The 18,071-nt window shown below is 34.2% G+C and overlaps 1 protein-coding gene across 8 annotated transcripts in view; it reads left to right on the top strand.

Annotated features, from left to right (window-relative positions):
- LOC108965804 (protein split ends) overlaps positions 1-18,071 on the top strand; it is a 58,291-nt gene continuing 40,220 nt past the window's right edge. For 5 of the 8 annotated variants that reach the window (XM_018928436.1, XM_018928440.1, XM_018928441.1 and 2 more), the window contains exons 1-3: positions 1-201; positions 814-1,020; positions 12,116-12,383. In XM_018928436.1, the coding sequence (XP_018783981.1) occupies positions 12,292-12,383 (92 nt within the window). In that variant the 5' untranslated portion in view covers positions 1-201; positions 814-1,020; positions 12,116-12,291. Of the gene's footprint in view, positions 217-813; positions 1,021-12,115; positions 12,384-18,071 lie in introns of all 8 variants that reach the window. The other 3 variants (XM_018928434.1, XM_018928432.1, XM_018928435.1) reach the window with 3 other exon arrangements.

The following is an 18,071-nucleotide window of genomic DNA, read 5'->3' as shown; positions in this document are numbered from 1 at the left end:
AAAAAAAGAAAAAAAAAATTCCTGATCAATTGTGCACAACAAATTAACAATATAAAAATAAAACAAGAGCATAAATAATTCTAAAAGTATCAGATTCACGGAAAATAATCAAATCACAGTTTAATCAATACATGGAGGTTTTTCGAAATTATCTATTATTTCAGAAACAGTCCATGCGGAATGTTAAAATCTACTAAACCAGTAAGTGTTTTAAAGGTATACACAAAAACATTCCAAATATACATATGTACATGTATACATACATATGTACATATTTAAAAACACGTCAAATATTGTATATTATTGCCTTTAGAAATTGATCATGAAAAATCAATTTTTTTTAATAATTCCTGAGCTTAACTATTACTGTAATTATTTCCTGATGCATATATCTAGTGTATGCCACTTAAATTCATTGATAAGTGCTTTACCTACGAATCAACAGTTACATAAAAGAATTTTAGTTAAAAGTTGCTTTCTGATTGATATTCCAACCAATTTAGGTGCTACGCTATCAAAATCCTTTATAAACTTAAAGTGGTTTAATATCTCAAATTCCACTTTAACGAGTTAATGCAATAATTTGTATAGAATTATGAATTAGTTTTTATTTCACTAGAAAATAATGCAAATAAGTACAATTTTTAATTTCCTTGAAATTAGTATAATAACTTAGTGTATAACTCTTTAAAATTTCTTATATATGAAATTTTCAACTATATGAATATATCTATCTATGTATACCAATGTATACATATTTTTAGTATTTTCTCTATTCGCTAATTAATTATTATTATTWTTTTCAATTTTCAGCGTTTGAAAACATTTTAATCCATTCCGCCAATGCTTCGAATAATCACGTAAATAGAAAATATCGAAAGTGGAGGAAATAAATTTATAAGAAAATTTATGTTAGAGTTTAAAGAATGCGATTTAAGTTGATATTTTGATTAAAAAGCCGTGCATATGGAAAATTGTGAGGAAATAAACAAGATTAAAGCATAATACATTCAATTACGGGTAAGAAATTTAAATCCAAGTCACTATATGGGAGTGTTAGTAATAAACCGAATTTCAATAAAGGTTTAGATAATGTKTAGTATAATACATGAGGGTACTTGCTGTGATTTAATTTTGGACAGACGATTAAATTATCAAACATTCCACTATGACTTTTATCAGTTAATAGCTTTGTAATTGTAGCACTATATATGCGAAATTGAACATACTCATGTATGTATGTGCAGGTACATGTGTTTTATTAAATTTAGTTGTATGATATTAATTATCGGTCTAAACTTTTGAAAAGATACTGCGTCATTTCTATTGGTTTTGGGCTTCTTTCCAACATGCGGAAACTTAGAATGGTTCCTCAGTACATCAACTTAAACTCGGCTATGGTCCCTTACAAAGTTCGTAAAAGGGCTCTGCTAATGCGATTCGGGAAAAATATTTAAGGACGGTACATGTATTAGTGAAATATTCGTTGTGTGCGCAGACAATGACGAAGCGCTGAGATGAATAAGTTAACTAACGTTCAACAAAAAGAATGAAACTCCCATTAACATTTGTACATGTATGTGTGTGAATGCATAGATTTCGAACGCGCCAGCGATTGAAAGCGGACAACCAAAGAATTTCACCAGATTTAGCTTTAAACTTAGGCAGTCCATCTAGAAATAAGAATAAAAACCAGCTAAGTGGTAGGGGGGCAGCAGTCATCTGAGGTCGGAGCTCTAGAACCATGAATTGGGTACCACATTAGCTCTCGCATACTTACACAATTGTTAAGTGCAAACATCTACAAACTACAGTGAGCACCTCATGGATACGGTGTGCACGACCACGATGATGGTCCCCAACTCTGCTATTTGTACTCGAATACATCATGTCAGGCACATGATACACACACACACGCATCATCTGCTTTTTACACGAAATCGAGAGAGATGCACTGATGCAGTAGTTGAAAGTGCGACAGAAATGCCATGAATTCTATACTTGTGTGTGTGTGTGTGTGTGTGTGTGTGTGTGTCTCGCCTGAAGAGAGCTTGTCGCTACACCGAGAACTACACAAAGCAGCAGCAGCAACAGCCACAATGCAATAGGCAGTTAGTCGGCATGAACAGGCAATAACAAATAGAACGCAGTTGCTGAAATTCAATGCACACAAACATGAGTATGTATATATTTAAATGTATGGTATATAGGCATATCCGCTTTGAATGGGTTTGTTGGTTGTGTGGCTTTGCGCGTCACAGCCCAAAGAGCTGTAGCTGCTCACCGCGACAGCGCTACAAATGCAACGTCAAGTGCGAGAGGGAGCGAGCATTTGGTACCGCACGAGAGGTTTCGGTCGTAGAAACGAGATATCGAGTGTGTTATGAATGTTTTTGGCAGCTTTAACGGCAGCGGCACATACACACATATACATGTACATATGGAGGTACATAGCGAATTCGTTTCACAACGTTAAACCGCTTTGCACTCTGTTTTGCTATTCAATTTTACTGCAGTGCAGCAAAAGTCGTTATTTCCTAGAAACTGGCATTTTTGAACAAATGGAACGCATAGCCTGGTTTGTGCTCTGAGAGCCAAAAACCGGATCAGGAGAGAAAGGTACCGAAAAATGAAACGATTTCTTACAACTACATATTCAACATTGGTCACGTATTCAAGCGTTTTGAGATTGCTTAATTTGTGCCATGAAATGGCTGCCGTACGCAGCGTCGAGCATTCGTTTCTCGCCGCTCGACAACGCTCGTCTTGCTGCTTGAGTTTATGCTGCCGTGGCAAAGTTTTCAAAATGTTAGTTCGGACTCGGGACAATTTGCGTACTTTAACGCCACTTTGCTTAATATACATATGTACATATGTGTATTGGTAATGCGTTTATGCACTGCAGCRTGCTGCAACCGATTTATGTTCGAATTGTAGGGTGCTCTCTCTTCCACAAAACGACGACTGGAGATAAATGTCGACGCTGACGCAGGCAAAAATCATTCAAGGGGGATTGTCGTGGCCAGGAGTTAGTCGTAGAATTACACGCTGATAGTGCCTGGACGCGAATCCGTAAAGAACGCCTGCCAAAAGCTTTTGTCGCAGAAGCGCCACCAATGTCCATTTCATTGTGAGGGTGTGTTTGTTGCGTAAATCTCCTCTATGGTTAAATATACAAAACACTTGCATGTATATGGTTTTATGTACATACATACATACTATTTACGTAAATTTATATAATGCTCGTATCACATCGGTTATGTATTTTTGTTGTCACCGTGGTTATTTATCCATAAAATACATATGTATGTATGTATTTATTGCATCTTCATGAGTATATACCCACATACGTAAATATGTACATCTAAGTTGGTATATAAATGCATGGCAGTGTGCACTTTACTCATTGTATACAATAAGTCCCGAATGCACTACTAAGTGTGTTGCATTCGACTAACATAATGGTCGAAGGTGAATGCATATTAAATGTATGTATCTCTTTTATCTACCCAAATCTTTGGGGACCAAAAATTTATGAACTAATGTACTTAAGTTATATGTGCATATACATATATAAAGTATTTATAGATTTTGATGATCCTGAAAATATCCATTTTTGAGCATTATTTCTGTCCAAAGCAACAACGTTGTAAGATGTAAGAATAATGAAGCAAACTTTGTTGTACCATCTATTCACTTATAATCCCTTAATCCCTACTTTTTTTGGTGTCCACCGAACATGTTAAAAAATTTTCGTCCAATAGTTGAAATGCTCCAGTGACCTCTTTTATACATAGTATACGTAATTAAATATTAGTCGCATTGCGGCCGGGTGCCGGACCCACAACATYGTAGAGGTTTTATATCGGCCTCGAACCCGACAAAGGTGGAAATGGTGTACATTCCACCTTACCAATTGGAACCAAATAATACTTGCTCTAAAACTTGCTTTATCAAGGGATTGTTTTGATCATCAATGGCAGGTATTCACGTAAAACACACCGGACGTTGTCCTTTATGTAATTCTGATTAAACCTATGGGATATGCTTATTCTTACATTTGTATTGCTTTAAATGTTCCTTTAACATACGATGTGTGTTCAATAAAATCGTGAAAAAGGAAAATTTGGGATTCGGATAGTTAAATTTTCAATTTTTTTCATTACGTTCATGTAGTTACTTTAGAGCGAATCAATTTTTTTAGCTTAAGTCGCGTAAATGGAAAATGTTCTACGGATCATTTTGAAAAACTTCGCCTCAGAGACTATGAACTCAAAGTTCAAAAACTATTTAAGGTCTAWGGAAGAGAAGAAAATGTTTGAAGATAAAATGTCAATGAGCGATAGAGAATAAAATAAATGAATGTTCTGTTCATATGTATTCTAGTACAAGACATTTGTGTCGTATTTAGAATTCCGTATTAGTATTTTATATATTTTTCACTTTTATGATCTCTACCACTTGACTAATTAGTTTGTACACCGTAGCTTTCATTCAATATTTAACTTGTTGTTGAATTTTATTTATTTACACATTAACCTAAGTAAACAATAAACTGACCAATAGCCGAAAACTTTTGTAWATGCACCGAAATTAATAAAGAAAACAGATTTTACCCTAGTAGAAGAAAATAAATAACACATTTCTTTTTGCGTAGAAATCCATTTGGAGGTCTTCGGTCGCGCTTCAAAAAAATAACTCAAGTCCATCCCTTACCAAAGTTTCTCAAGAGAAAGGAAAATCTTTCTGTCCATAATCTTTCTTTTATTTTATTTTTTGTTCGTTTGCTAAATGTACTAATAATTAATTCAACAATAAGTTAAATATCGAATAAAAACTAATAAAATGTTTTCAAACGAATTGTTGAAATGTTGGGGGGGATATCAAACTGAAAATTATAAACTTGAAATACATTTTAAATCGAAAAATACTTTCTTTAAATAGTTGAAATTTTTAACTTTGAATGCAAATATCTCGAAATGGCATGTCCTTATCTATATAGATTCTTGATCTGGATTTATTATTTTATTTTTTTCTGAAATGAGACATAATTTATTTTTTGGTAATTTTTAAGATAATATTTATTTAATCATATGTAGGTACATATCGATAGCGCCTACAAACAGCTACATATATTGGTTTGGATGTGCACAAGTGAGTAATTTGAATTCAATGTGCATACAATTTTAATTTGTGAAATTAATTCTGCTGAAATGAGTTCTAAACTCAATCAACAAATTTATCGCGTTACGTAACAAAACCTTAGTGTAAAAACGTATGAATGTACATGGTTTTAAAACTTTTTTTAATTATGTAAAATTGTGGAATAACATAAAAAAAAATTTCATTTGGTGAAGTGCAAGTGTAAAAATAAGTGAAATAAAGGAACGAACAAATTATATATGTATGTAGTTCTCGATAATTAAAATGCTAATATTTGTATATACATATGTATGTTGAACATAGAGAAATCTCCATCRATTCGATCGAAACACTAAAGAATCTCCTAACGTTCGCGCTAACAACCGCACCCCAATGCGCATTAAACGCGACTAAATGGCAGAGAAAGCAAGTCCAYGAGTGTAGGCGCTCGCGCTCGGCCCCAACTGCGCCGGCAGCGCTAAAACAACTCAATAATGAAACCAGCCAGCGCCGAGTTTTAAAGTCAGAAAAAAACACCTAAAATACATTTACATTTTCGTATATAAATTGCATACATATATGCGTAGGGGGTCGAAGAGGCCAAGAGAAGAAAAGTAACTTTTGCTTGGTCTTCGATTGATGTGACGGAATTGTGTGAGCATGTGTTTGGGCATATCGATGTGAGTGTGATTGTTCGCTGTGGCGTTTGCATATGTGAATATAATGGACCCCAAGTGCTTAATACTGAGAGAAAGAGAATAAAGTGGTTATTTTAACCCCCGCCGCCGCACGATTGCTGATCASACCTATGGTAGATAAACTTAGTGTACTTACTTGGCCAGCCAACAGCTCATGTTAAATACCTTACCGCGGCTTATGAACTATTGCAACTACACATAAAGATAACATTGTACGTATGTATGTAGGTGTGTTGTAACTCACTTCTACATGAAAATATACACCTATTTATGGTATGCTATATGGAAGTTAATGGTTGAGTATACGGCCCCACAACCGAGCGTTTATATTTTTGTGCGGTGTATGTGTGTAAATGTTCCTTGTCGCTGCTATAGCACCTTCCATACTTCGGCCAATCCACTTGAACAACACCAAGAAAGTATATAAACTCTTATATAAAAGTACTTATAAACGTACATAAATAGCATATGTGTTTGCGTTTACTGTTTATACATATATGTATGTGTAAATATTTACATGGTCCATGTGTTGTTTTTCCATGCAATGTGGGGTATTTTGAAAACTTGTGAGCACTTGCATGGTTTCCTACATCCACATACTCGTATGTATGTAAGTTTAAACGCATGTATGTATAATGATATTTCTACAACAGTATGAGTGTGACGAAATGTGCAGTGGGACACGGACGGTGCATTTTCTTTCGTGCTGCTGTGTGGGTGTGCTTATGTGATCGGCTGGGTTGCAGATGATGCTTGGAACCTGCACTGTTTCCACAGAGGCAAACATCAATAGTACATACTACATTTATTATTTATGTGAACATGTATGTATATGTACAAGTGGGGCCGGGATAATGATGCAAGTGGGCAGACAACACGAATTCGAAACCGTGCAATGCATGCGGCTGAAGCTAGTCAGACTGCCGGAAATTTAGCTCACTTGTTAGTTCGTCCAGTTTTTATACATCCATACATTCGTATGTACAAGTCTTGGGCTAAAACTGGAATAAACGAACATACACATGTATATATATTGTACATAATAATTTACTGGATCCTTTCTGCACTTCTCAACACCCGCGTTGCATCCTCAAAAAACGAATGTTTTCACTGTGCTGGTGTTTTTGTATTTTTGGAGCAGGTTTATTTCTGCATGGACATACATATGTATGTATGTATGTATGTACCTATATGAGTTGCTTTGACGAGTCTGCGCACAACAAAACAGCAACGTAAAGCGAAATAAAAAAACAGAGCTCTTATTTATTCAGTTTTTTTAAGCAATCGTATTTTATATAACGTCGACGATAACGTCAACGGCGACATTGTCCGGGGCTTTAAGGATTTCTGGGCATAAGCTTGAACAGATAAAAGCAAGAATCCATAATATCTTTATATGTACATATGTATGTATGTATGTATGTATAAGAGCTCTTATACATATGATAATAAGAGTATGTATTAAATGATAGTATATATGTGCAATAGCTGTCTCTTATACACATCTAGATGTGTATAAGAGACAGAGCTTGAACAGATAAAAGCAAGAATCCATAATATCTTTATATGTACATATGTATGTATGTATGTATGTATAAGAGCTCTTATACATATGATAATAAGAGTATGTATTAAATGATAGTATATATGTGCAATAGAACTCCCACATTGCTGCCATTTCTCGGAGGTAGAGGCTAAATGCAATAACACCAACAGGGCTAATAGATACTTGCGGCCAGTAGTGACAAACGGCGCTGGTTTTATATATAATAAAATAATTATATATTATATGAAAATAACAACTAATGTCTGCCGCACTGTTGTCTTTAAAATGCATTGACATATACACTGTATATGCATACATATGGATGTAGATATGTAAATAATTACACGTAATCTATAAAATTGAATGAATCAATTTTCAACGCAAGTTATAAAAAATAAAAATTTTTAATGCAATATGGATAACGTTGATATTAACTAATCGGTCCGATTTTTTTATAAATAAATACATTCATGAGAAACACAAAATGATTTTTGTTTATTTATTGGATTGAACAAAAAGTTGCGAATTGTTCTTATAATATACACCTGTCTCTTATACACATCTAGATGTGTATAAGAGACAGCGTTGATATTAACTAATCGGTCCGATTTTTTTATAAATAAATACATTCATGAGAAACACAAAATGATTTTTGTTTATTTATTGGATTGAACAAAAAGTTGCGAATTGTTCTTATAATATACACAGTGCATCATAATTATTTATATTTGTACAAAAAATTTACAAATTCTGGGAGAGAAAAGGGCGTGTGATTTTCAGATTGATATCTCAAGAACTGATATACTAGTTCGTATATACAGGCAGGCGTGTAGACACACGGACATGGCTAAATCAACGAAGCTCGTCACTGGGATTTAATTTGTTTTGTTTGTTTGCTTGCAATTATTTTTTAACACCGAAATCGCTGGATGCTTTTCTAAAATTCACCCCAGTTCGTCATACTGATATATGTATATGTACATATGTATGCATTTATACATATATTGCATAGGGTATCTGACGTTGCCTTCCCTGTTAAGGGTTTAAACTACCTCAAATAAGTTAGAGAACTATGCTATGTCATTCCAGGAGTATTAATTGGCATTAAATGAAAAGTTAAAATCAAAGGTAAAATATAGAGACATCCTGAATATTGATAAAATAATGTAGGACCAACTGTGTTCAGAATAATAGGAGACTAACAAAAAAAAAAAAAAACGCAAAAAACAAAAACTAAAGAAAAAATTAACAAATTAACAACAATATATTACTTTTGTTACTTCAGCACATCTGCGTGGCAGAGAATCTCCCATCCGATCACACCTTTTTTGAGGGTTGAGGGATCGTCTCAGTGTGAAATTTTCGAAAAATTAATATTTTTTGTTGCATTATCAGTTAGCATACACCGTAATAAACATTCTCTCAAATCGAAATTCAAATTATTACGGTTTAAAGGCGTTTTTCTCAGAGCCTTTATTTTCAAAACGGTTTCCAATCTTTAAGGAAGAGTTTTGAAGATATCTTGAAATCTTCCTTTTTTCTGTCGGAAAAAAGGGGCCAAATTCGCAACTTTTTGTTCAATCCAATAAATAAACAAAACAAAAATCATTTTGTGTTTCTCATGAATGTATTTATTTATAAAAATACAAAATATGTATGTTTTTCTTTCAGCTAAAAATAAAAATYGACCTTCCCATCTCCCATATATGTATGTATGTACATCAGTATGTATGCTTGTATGTATGTATTATATTTATAAGTCTCAGTCAGGATTTTGACTAAATAGCAACAAACACAAATACGAGGGCCTAGGGCAAATGATACTATATATCTTCTATAAAGGATAAAATTTCTGTTTTTAATGACGCAACCCTTTATATGTATGTATATTAATTTGCTTTTCTGTCCAAAGTAGTAGGCAACATTCACTTCTAAATCGTTAGAAGTAGTTAGGAACATTTGAATGAGTATACATACATATATGTATATTTGTAGGTAGGAGACTGCGTTACAAATAAAATAAGATTTCTTACTTAATTTGCTAGCAATCGTGTGTGTGATTGTGTTATTATTCTATTCTCATATATGTATGTACTTATGTACATATGTACGTATGAGGAACATACATATATGTTTCTTTGCATGTGGTTGGAGGTATATACAGATTTATATGTACATATATGTGTGGAAAAGTAGTTTAAGAGGAATCGGCAACCCTACAAAGGCTTAGCCCGACATTGCAACAATAGCCGCTATAAGGAAAAATAACACCAAATTTATATTTGTATGCGCTCATACACAATTGTATTTATATACACATATGTCCATATTTGTAACAGCTCAAATTTTATGTAAATCTTTACCATGAATTCCCATCAAATGAGAGTCTAACAACACACATACCCACATGTTCAATCGTCAATTTTCAGAAAATGTCACCTATGGGACACCCTGTGTAAGTGACAAAAACCGTGCGTATTGTATCTTTACCTAAACAAATCATACAAACATTTTTATAAGAGTTTATGCATTCATTTAATGTATTCATGATATGTATGTRTGTATATATACGCGTGTTCGTATGAAAGTTAAAAGCACTTATTTTGATCGACTCTCTCGTTCTAGCATTTAAAACTATTGTCTACATCGCATATTCTCTGTTTTTCTACTACCCTTTTCTTCTTTGCACACTAGTGCAATAAAAGAACCAAGAACAATATAATAGAACCAAAATTTACAAAACGGCAACCAACTCATCAACTTCATTGCCATGCACACAGTCCCATTAATACATACGTATACACACATATCTACACTGCTATGTAAATAAATCGAAAATTCTCTCCTCTTCTTTCGCGCATACTCAGCAAGTTTTACCACTTATTACCCCCTCCCGGGCGCAAACATCATCTAGTCAATTATATACTCGTATTAAGAAAACATTTCGCCATGTTGTCAGTTTTCGTCGACTTGTTTCTTTTTTTCTCTATTCACTCATTTGGTATTATATGTACGTTCGGCTCTTGCTGCTTTCGCTGTGCCTGCAGCAGTCGCAGCAGTAGACGCTGCTATCGGTGCTGTTTGCCCTGATCTATTGTGCTGCTTTAACATTGCTTTTGTGTGCGTACGTTGTTGCCACATTTCCAGTTTCCGTTAATTGTATACGAGCCGAGTATATTTATATACAAACATATACACAWACGCGCACACAAACTCAAGCCAATTTAGCTAAATTAAAGTATGTGTGGGTTTGTATCTACAAAACAACCAACTGAACGGTCACAATAAAATGTTATATGGAATTTTCAACATTTGGTCATGTTTTGTTCGTGCTTCTCACATTTTAGGCATGTGAGTACACAAGCAGTTATATATTTATATTATACATGAGCACATACATATGCATATACACATACTGCTGTCATAAAAGCACGTTGGTAGGTAGCTCTTCGTACAAATTAGAGTAAGAAGTTGATGGTCGGTCGATTGCGGGCTAGAAAAATATGCAAAGGCACATGTATGTATATACATATACACACGTACATATGTATATATAATCACATTTTTCTTATAATTGTTTACTTACCAGCGGCCATAAAGAAATAAATGTGTATGACTGTTTATGTATGTACCTACAGTTACTTACAGGATTGTAATGTTTATTAATATATTAATACCAACTTCTATACTGAGCCTATTAATATTTTATATATTTATATTTATTAATTAACAAAGTCTCCGAATACTTTTTTATTTTTCTTCACACCCAGAGTTTATTAATGATTAATAATTATTAAGGATAGGAAACCTTGTATCTGTAGCCTGTTATTAACTAATAATATGTATTTGTCATGGCATATCTATTATTTTGTGTGTGTAATCTACGAATGTTTCCCTCCAAGGCTAACTTATTTCACGCTTAAAGCTATCTGTTTCCTAGGTGAATATAATGTAACTTACATACGTATGTATGTATGTGATGTGACGATTTGAATTGTTTGATAGTCCCAAAACGTGAATTATGACTCGAATTTTCTATGACTCTGCCATACATTTTTTGACACATACATATGTACATATGTATATCCAGTTTCCCAAACTTTTAACGATTTGTTAACAGGGACTTTACCGAATTCTAGCCGTTTAGTTCTAGTTATTCAAAAATCAATGATTATTTCTCGAGATTTCCAAGTTATCATAGGACAATTTAACTACTTTGCGATAGTTTTAATTTAAAGTTTTTTACAATACTAGGTTGTGGAATAGGTATATATGCGTATTTTTTTTTTAAAAAAGAACTAATAATATCTGAGATTGTGTGAACAACTGTACATCATAAGATTTTTTATGCTCATGCATATGCCTTTTGTTTACTTGTAACAGTTCCTTACATTTCTATACGTGGCTATTAAAAAACGAGGAATTTTTTAGAATTTTGTATGTATGTATGTATATTCATATCTTTTACACATTATCTGTATAATCAATTGTCTATCTATTATAAAGTTTCTCTATTAACGATAGTAACCTCAAATATATGTATGGATTTTAAACGATAATGTTGTTTGGTTGGTGAAACATGTCTTTTTATATAATATTATTTAGAATAGCAAATTTCATACAATATATCGAATCTTACAAAATTTACACTTAATAAGAAAATTACATATTTATGTACTTGGAAATAAAAAATATATACATTAAACAATTGCATCTCTTTTTCTTACAGTAAATGTGCATGTGGTGTAAGTGCTTATAACACATTAAACCCAGCTTATTCGTATTCTATCGACGGCTTTTCGGAAAAATAATAAACGATAAGGATATTCAGTCGTCCTTCAAAGTGAATGGGGTGGAGCGCGCCCCTCTTAAAACAAGTCGCCTCCATGAAGTTTTATAAACAAAATGGTACGTGAAGAAACCCGAAAAATTTGTTTTGGTCAAATACCCGAAGCGAGATTACGTGAGGATACAAAAGGCAGAGAACACTTAAAACGGTAAGTTTAGAAATCTGTAGCTGTAAATAAAAATTTTTGGCTATGTATTTTAATCTCCCCAATGCAACATTATACTAGTTATAGAGCATCCTTAGGAACTATAGGGTTGAAGAAGTGAGGTTGGAAGTTTATGCACGATTGTGTATTATTTTTCCTAATTCTTTTTAATTTTCAACAAAAAGGTCGGTCTATTTTGTGAAAAATCAACTTAACCCAAAAATTCCTTAGATAATTGTGCTTACTTACATAGTAGATTTGCACATACTATAATTAAGGAGTGACAGGATAGTAAATACAAACTGGTGACGAATCCATCTGTTATCGAACACAATTCCAAAAGCAGGCGTTCATTCATTCAAATAAGTTCCGAACACCAATTTCACCCCTTTCTGTGTAATATTCATCGATATCATAGCCATCAGAAGGAATGGCCACAAAACAGTTGTTTTGCGTAAGAGAACATAGTATGTACACAGAAGCGGGCGCTAGTCAGGAGTATCACAGCAGCTGACAAGACGAGAAAGAAAATATACACAAATGCATACATACATGGATATCTACATTCATAAAAATTGTTTGACACATACATACATAGCTGCATTTATGCTTATTATATTTATAAAGCGGTATTGCTAGAAGTTGGACTTCCTGTATAAACTCATACATACACATTCATGTATGCACATGCATATGTTCTGAAGAAACGACCGAGTGGTAACTGACGTCTCACGCTGCCGCGAATTTTTCAGCTTTTAATATAAAACCCTGTTTATGTTTTCCAGTAGAAACTCATTGCCTGCTGTGGGCCTCTTTTCGCTTCTTCTGACCTTCTTCAGWCTTTCATATGGCTGAAGTCGTTTTGTGCATTTTGTGTGAACCTATCCAATCTACAAATACATGCTTACGTTCACACACATCAGTGTGTGTGTGTTTGTATGGCTGCGTCACATGAATAACGAAAATAACTCCCAGGAGTAGAAAAGCAACGGCCGGCGATGTTGCCGCTGAGACTATCTGAAACTTGGAGGTAAGTTGTTGTTGCTGTTTTCTTTTTGTTTTGTTGTCAGCCCGCCTTTTCACTTTGGTGACTACAGTCACATTTCCAAATGAAGCCGACGGCAACTAAACGATTCACCAAGCAACCAACCAACAAGCCAGTCAAGAAATAAAAACAAACATAAAACAACAAATACAAGCACACACACTAACACGTTCGTCGAGTAGGTAATTGTCATCAAACGTTGTTGGAATCGGAACAGGCAAAGAGTGCATACTCAGCGAGGCAGTAGCAACGCACGAACGCTCATGTGCCAAAGTACAATTCGGGCAAATACGAATAAGTGTCTCGTGCGTGTGTTCGCATTCGTAGGTAGTATGAAATCAAAGGTGGTAGTAGCGGTGGTTGGTGCGCTTCTACAACAATACGCTGYGTGAAATGTGRCAACATCGCAACGACGACAATGTTGTTTTGTATAAATCCATTTGCGATTTGCTACAGCCAAAGCAGCTTGGCGTTTTAGCTCTGGCTCTCATAGTTTCTGTGGCGGGCTGTTGGTTGCTTTCTGCCTGCTGTCGATGGCTGCGCTGATGTGTTATGCCTGCGCGTAACTGCGAGATACAAAGAAGCAGCTACAATTTGCTCGCCTCTTTGTTTGTTTGTAGTAATTTTAGTTGCGTTTCAGGTTATTTCTACACGTCATGGTTCGGTTGTCTGCCTGTCTGTTGCCCGCCAACCGAACGTCTGTTATTCGGCCCTAGCGACCGTCTGTCGTCCGTCCGTTCCTCAATCGATCTATTTGCATGGTAGCTGTGTGCGTGTTTACCTTTTTTTGTAGGCTGTTCGGCCGTGAATGTGTTAGTTCTCGTTTGTTTTCGTGTAGGTTTCATCGTCACCGTTTTGTTTTTCTTGATTTCGAGTTATTTCGCAGATACTATTTATTTTCCATTTCTGCCTTAGCATACACAATTCACGGTAATTGCTTTTTGTTGCCTCTGCTGCCGCTGTTCATGTTATCGCCGTTCTCTGCTGATGCTATTTCGCTATAGTAGTTTCATTATATTGTATGTATTTCGGCAAGTAAGTATCTGATGGATACTCGTTTGGTAAACAATTTTTTTCCGTACCTTACCGGTATATGTTTGTGTGTGCCTTCATGGCGTAATGTTTATTTTCTTCCACAACCGAAATTCGACATTTTGTGTTGGCTATTTCCCGAAAGCGGCAAAAATATATTGTAAGAAATACATATGTATGTGCATACATACATATAGTATACTATTTATGTGGACCTCATCAACAGATTTTTATCGGGCATACATATATTTAGTACATAGTCATGCTAGTATAGTGGGGTTATTAAAGTTAATAATCCAGTTTCGTTTAACCAGCTTCAAATTACTCCTTAGTACCGGTTATGTACTATTATTTTTGTATTTTTTATTCATTGATTATGTTATTGATGGATTTTTGTTTCATAAGCACCTCATAACCTGATTCCCTGCCAGAATATTAAAGAATCCTAATTTCTGCAAATAAATTTAAAAAAAAAAGATATTTCATATATATTAGTTAATTGCAGTTACATATTTCTACCGACAACCAATTTCCGTAGACAAACAACTTATTTTTTGATCGTAAAAGGCACTTTAGACCTCACTGGATTACAATCAGCGGTCTTTCACACACACTTATGTACGTTTATTTACCAATATCATAAAATCTCATATGGATATGACTACTATTTGATAATGTATTTACAAAAACTTACACGTACTCAAATACTTAAATTTGTACATATGTATGTATGTATAATGGCATAGGTGGACATACAAACAAGTGTATGAAAGCAAATAAGTGAATATGTACAATTCCATTCGTATTTAGTCGAGAACTAAAGTATGTACTGAATAAATTCACACATGTATGTATGTATGATCGTAGTTATTGCAGTAAGAAATTAATTTAATTACAATTTGAACAAAACGAATGAAGAAATGCACTCGTCGTTCAGTCGAGCAATCAGCCGAGTAGCAGCGAGGGAACGTCAAAACATGAAAAAGGCAGATTGTTTATTGGATGGTGTGGTGTGGTAATGGAAAATGAGTCATGCGGCGGAGCAAAACAGATGCACGTACCGTACTCACTAACACCAGCATGCTCATGCGAAAATTGATAAATAGTACAAATTTCAACTATACACACATAGTTATKTACATATAAGTACATACATACATATGCCGAGCTCAATATGTGAGTAATAGTGGGCATACGCCAGACATGGAATGGAATAACACACCATCCGGCGAATGAAAAGTCACTTATATAAATACGAGCTTTCTCACATATGGATGGATAAAAATAAATATAAGTATGTATATAAGCGGCGAACGGCGAGTAAGATTGAATCCGAGCTTGTGTGAGTCTCCGTAGACATGTGAGCAAATTTCTTTTTTTCGCAATTTCCGAGCTATTCACTTGCACACTACCGTTGTAGTCGGACGCGACGAGCTGCTCTCCCGTCAGTCGCAACTCGAGCCCAACTCCATTGCATTCCCGCTGCCACAATTTTAAGCCAAGTCTGCATTAAATTTAAAATTTTTTGTTTTCTATGCAGATGTAGATACACGAGTGTTTACATAAATATACACACATACGAGTGTGTTTAATAGATGTACATACATACATACATGTTTGTATGTTTTTGCTACGAATTTTTTTAAATATAATACATATGGATACGTATTCATGCAAAATAAAAATTTGTTAAAATTATTTAAAGTTAAAACCGTTCATTATTTATATGTATGTATGTATACACATACTTGTGGGTATTCGTAAAAACGAAAATTGATGTGTTTAAAAAAACTTCTTTATAGTATATTATGATCGTGAAAAACGTATAAAATTACTGTATTTATCACACACAGCTGTTTCTGTCAATTTAACTGGTGATTAGTTCTAACATCATCTTAATCTTTATAAACTATTATTCCATCACTTAAAATTGAGATAAATCGAMGTCAGACTTTCCTATGTTTTTATGTAGTTGAGTTGATGATCCTTCAGAGGATTAAGGGGGGCGATACCTTTAGAATTTTCAAAAACTAAAAAAAAAATTCCGCTCTAYTCAATTGAAAAACTATTCAAAAATATAGTCCTGAATATTTTCGAAGAAATAGGTCCTAGAACCTATATGCAAAAAAATCGGATTTCATCTGTTTTTTTCTTCCATAATAAAATTGRAAAAAATACCTGTTTTGACGGYACTAAAGGTATCTGCCACCTTAAGTAAAACCCTAAATAAACCGTTATTAGCTTTGTGCAAATAAATTTATAGAACTCTCGATTCTTCAAATAAAATAACTTAACGTGTAATGCTGATATTTCCTGTTTTACCTTGAAAGTTTTTTACATATGCATGTAGGCATTTACCATATAGAAATAATAGTTTATAAAACAATCTTGCTGACAGCTTGGCTTATTTTGCACAATATATTACGTCTGATACAATGAGATCTTCTATATACTCTTTGGTCTTGAAGTAGCGTCGATTGTTCGCTCTTACACGTATTCATTGGAAAGTGCTCGCTCGGTATGCGCAACACCTTTCGAAAGTCTCAAATTACGCTCAGCAAAGTGTGGTCGCCGGTTGTGTAATGAATTCAAGCCTTAGTCGGACACGTACAGCAYATACATATGTATTTATTGCCCATACCCATTTATATACGTATATACGTATATGTTTGCTATTTAATGTGTGGTAGAAAAGAATTCATGCTAAATACAKTTTGTATTGAAAGTTCTCAAATAACCCAACTTAAAATATACATATGTATGTATACATATATATTAGAAAAATGGAATATGTATGTACATATTGTTTGATTATATATACAGTAATTTGTACGTCAGATTCCTACATCAATACTGGGTCACGTTAATAAAGGTATGTAGGCATGTATTCCTGTTGCCCATAATTTGGCATATGTACGTAAAGCCCGGGTTTAGCGAGGCTCATATGTTTGTTTTGTTACATGTGTAGCTCACAATGGCTTGGTTTCCGCGTTTTATTCAAAAGTCTGTGGAGCCTTCAGTATCTGTCGACTAGGGACGAATAACATACTGAGAAAGTAAATTTTTTTTTATATTTAAGGTTACAGTTTAGAAAGATATAAGACTTCAGTTAAAGCAGATATATTTGGAATAGTATTTTCGTATTTTTTTACATGTGGCTAAGAGTTAGAGGAAATAATGAAACAATAAGTGATGTAAAATGTTACGTGCGAAAGCGGACATGCATGCTTAAAAACATTCAAGTGTAACAAGTTTTATACTCTCGCAACAAAGTTGCTAAGGACAGTATTATAGTTTTGTTCACATAACGGTTGTTTGTAAGTTCTAAAACTAAAAGCGTCAGATATAGGGTTATATATACCAAAGTGATCAGGGTGACGAGTAGAGTTGAAATCCGGATGTCTGTCTGTCCGCCCGTCCGTCCGTGCAAGCTGTAACTTGAGTAAAAATTGAGATATCATGATGAAACTTGGTACATGTATATCTTGGCTCCATAAGAAGGTTCCAAGGTTGCCCATCTTCGAGGCAAAACTGGCCCACTGAAACGCCTACAAAATAGCGAAAACCGAAAACCTATAAAGGGTAATAACTAAACCATAAATTAAGATATTAAA

The sequence above is a fragment of the Bactrocera latifrons genome, unplaced genomic scaffold (genome assembly GCF_001853355.1).
Source record: "Bactrocera latifrons isolate USDA-ARS-PBARC rearing strain unplaced genomic scaffold, ASM185335v1 scaffold_149, whole genome shotgun sequence".
NCBI classification, from domain to species: domain Eukaryota; kingdom Metazoa; phylum Arthropoda; class Insecta; order Diptera; family Tephritidae; genus Bactrocera; species Bactrocera latifrons.
Note: the sequence above shows the minus strand (reverse complement) of the source record. Positions and strands in the feature narration are given on the sequence as shown.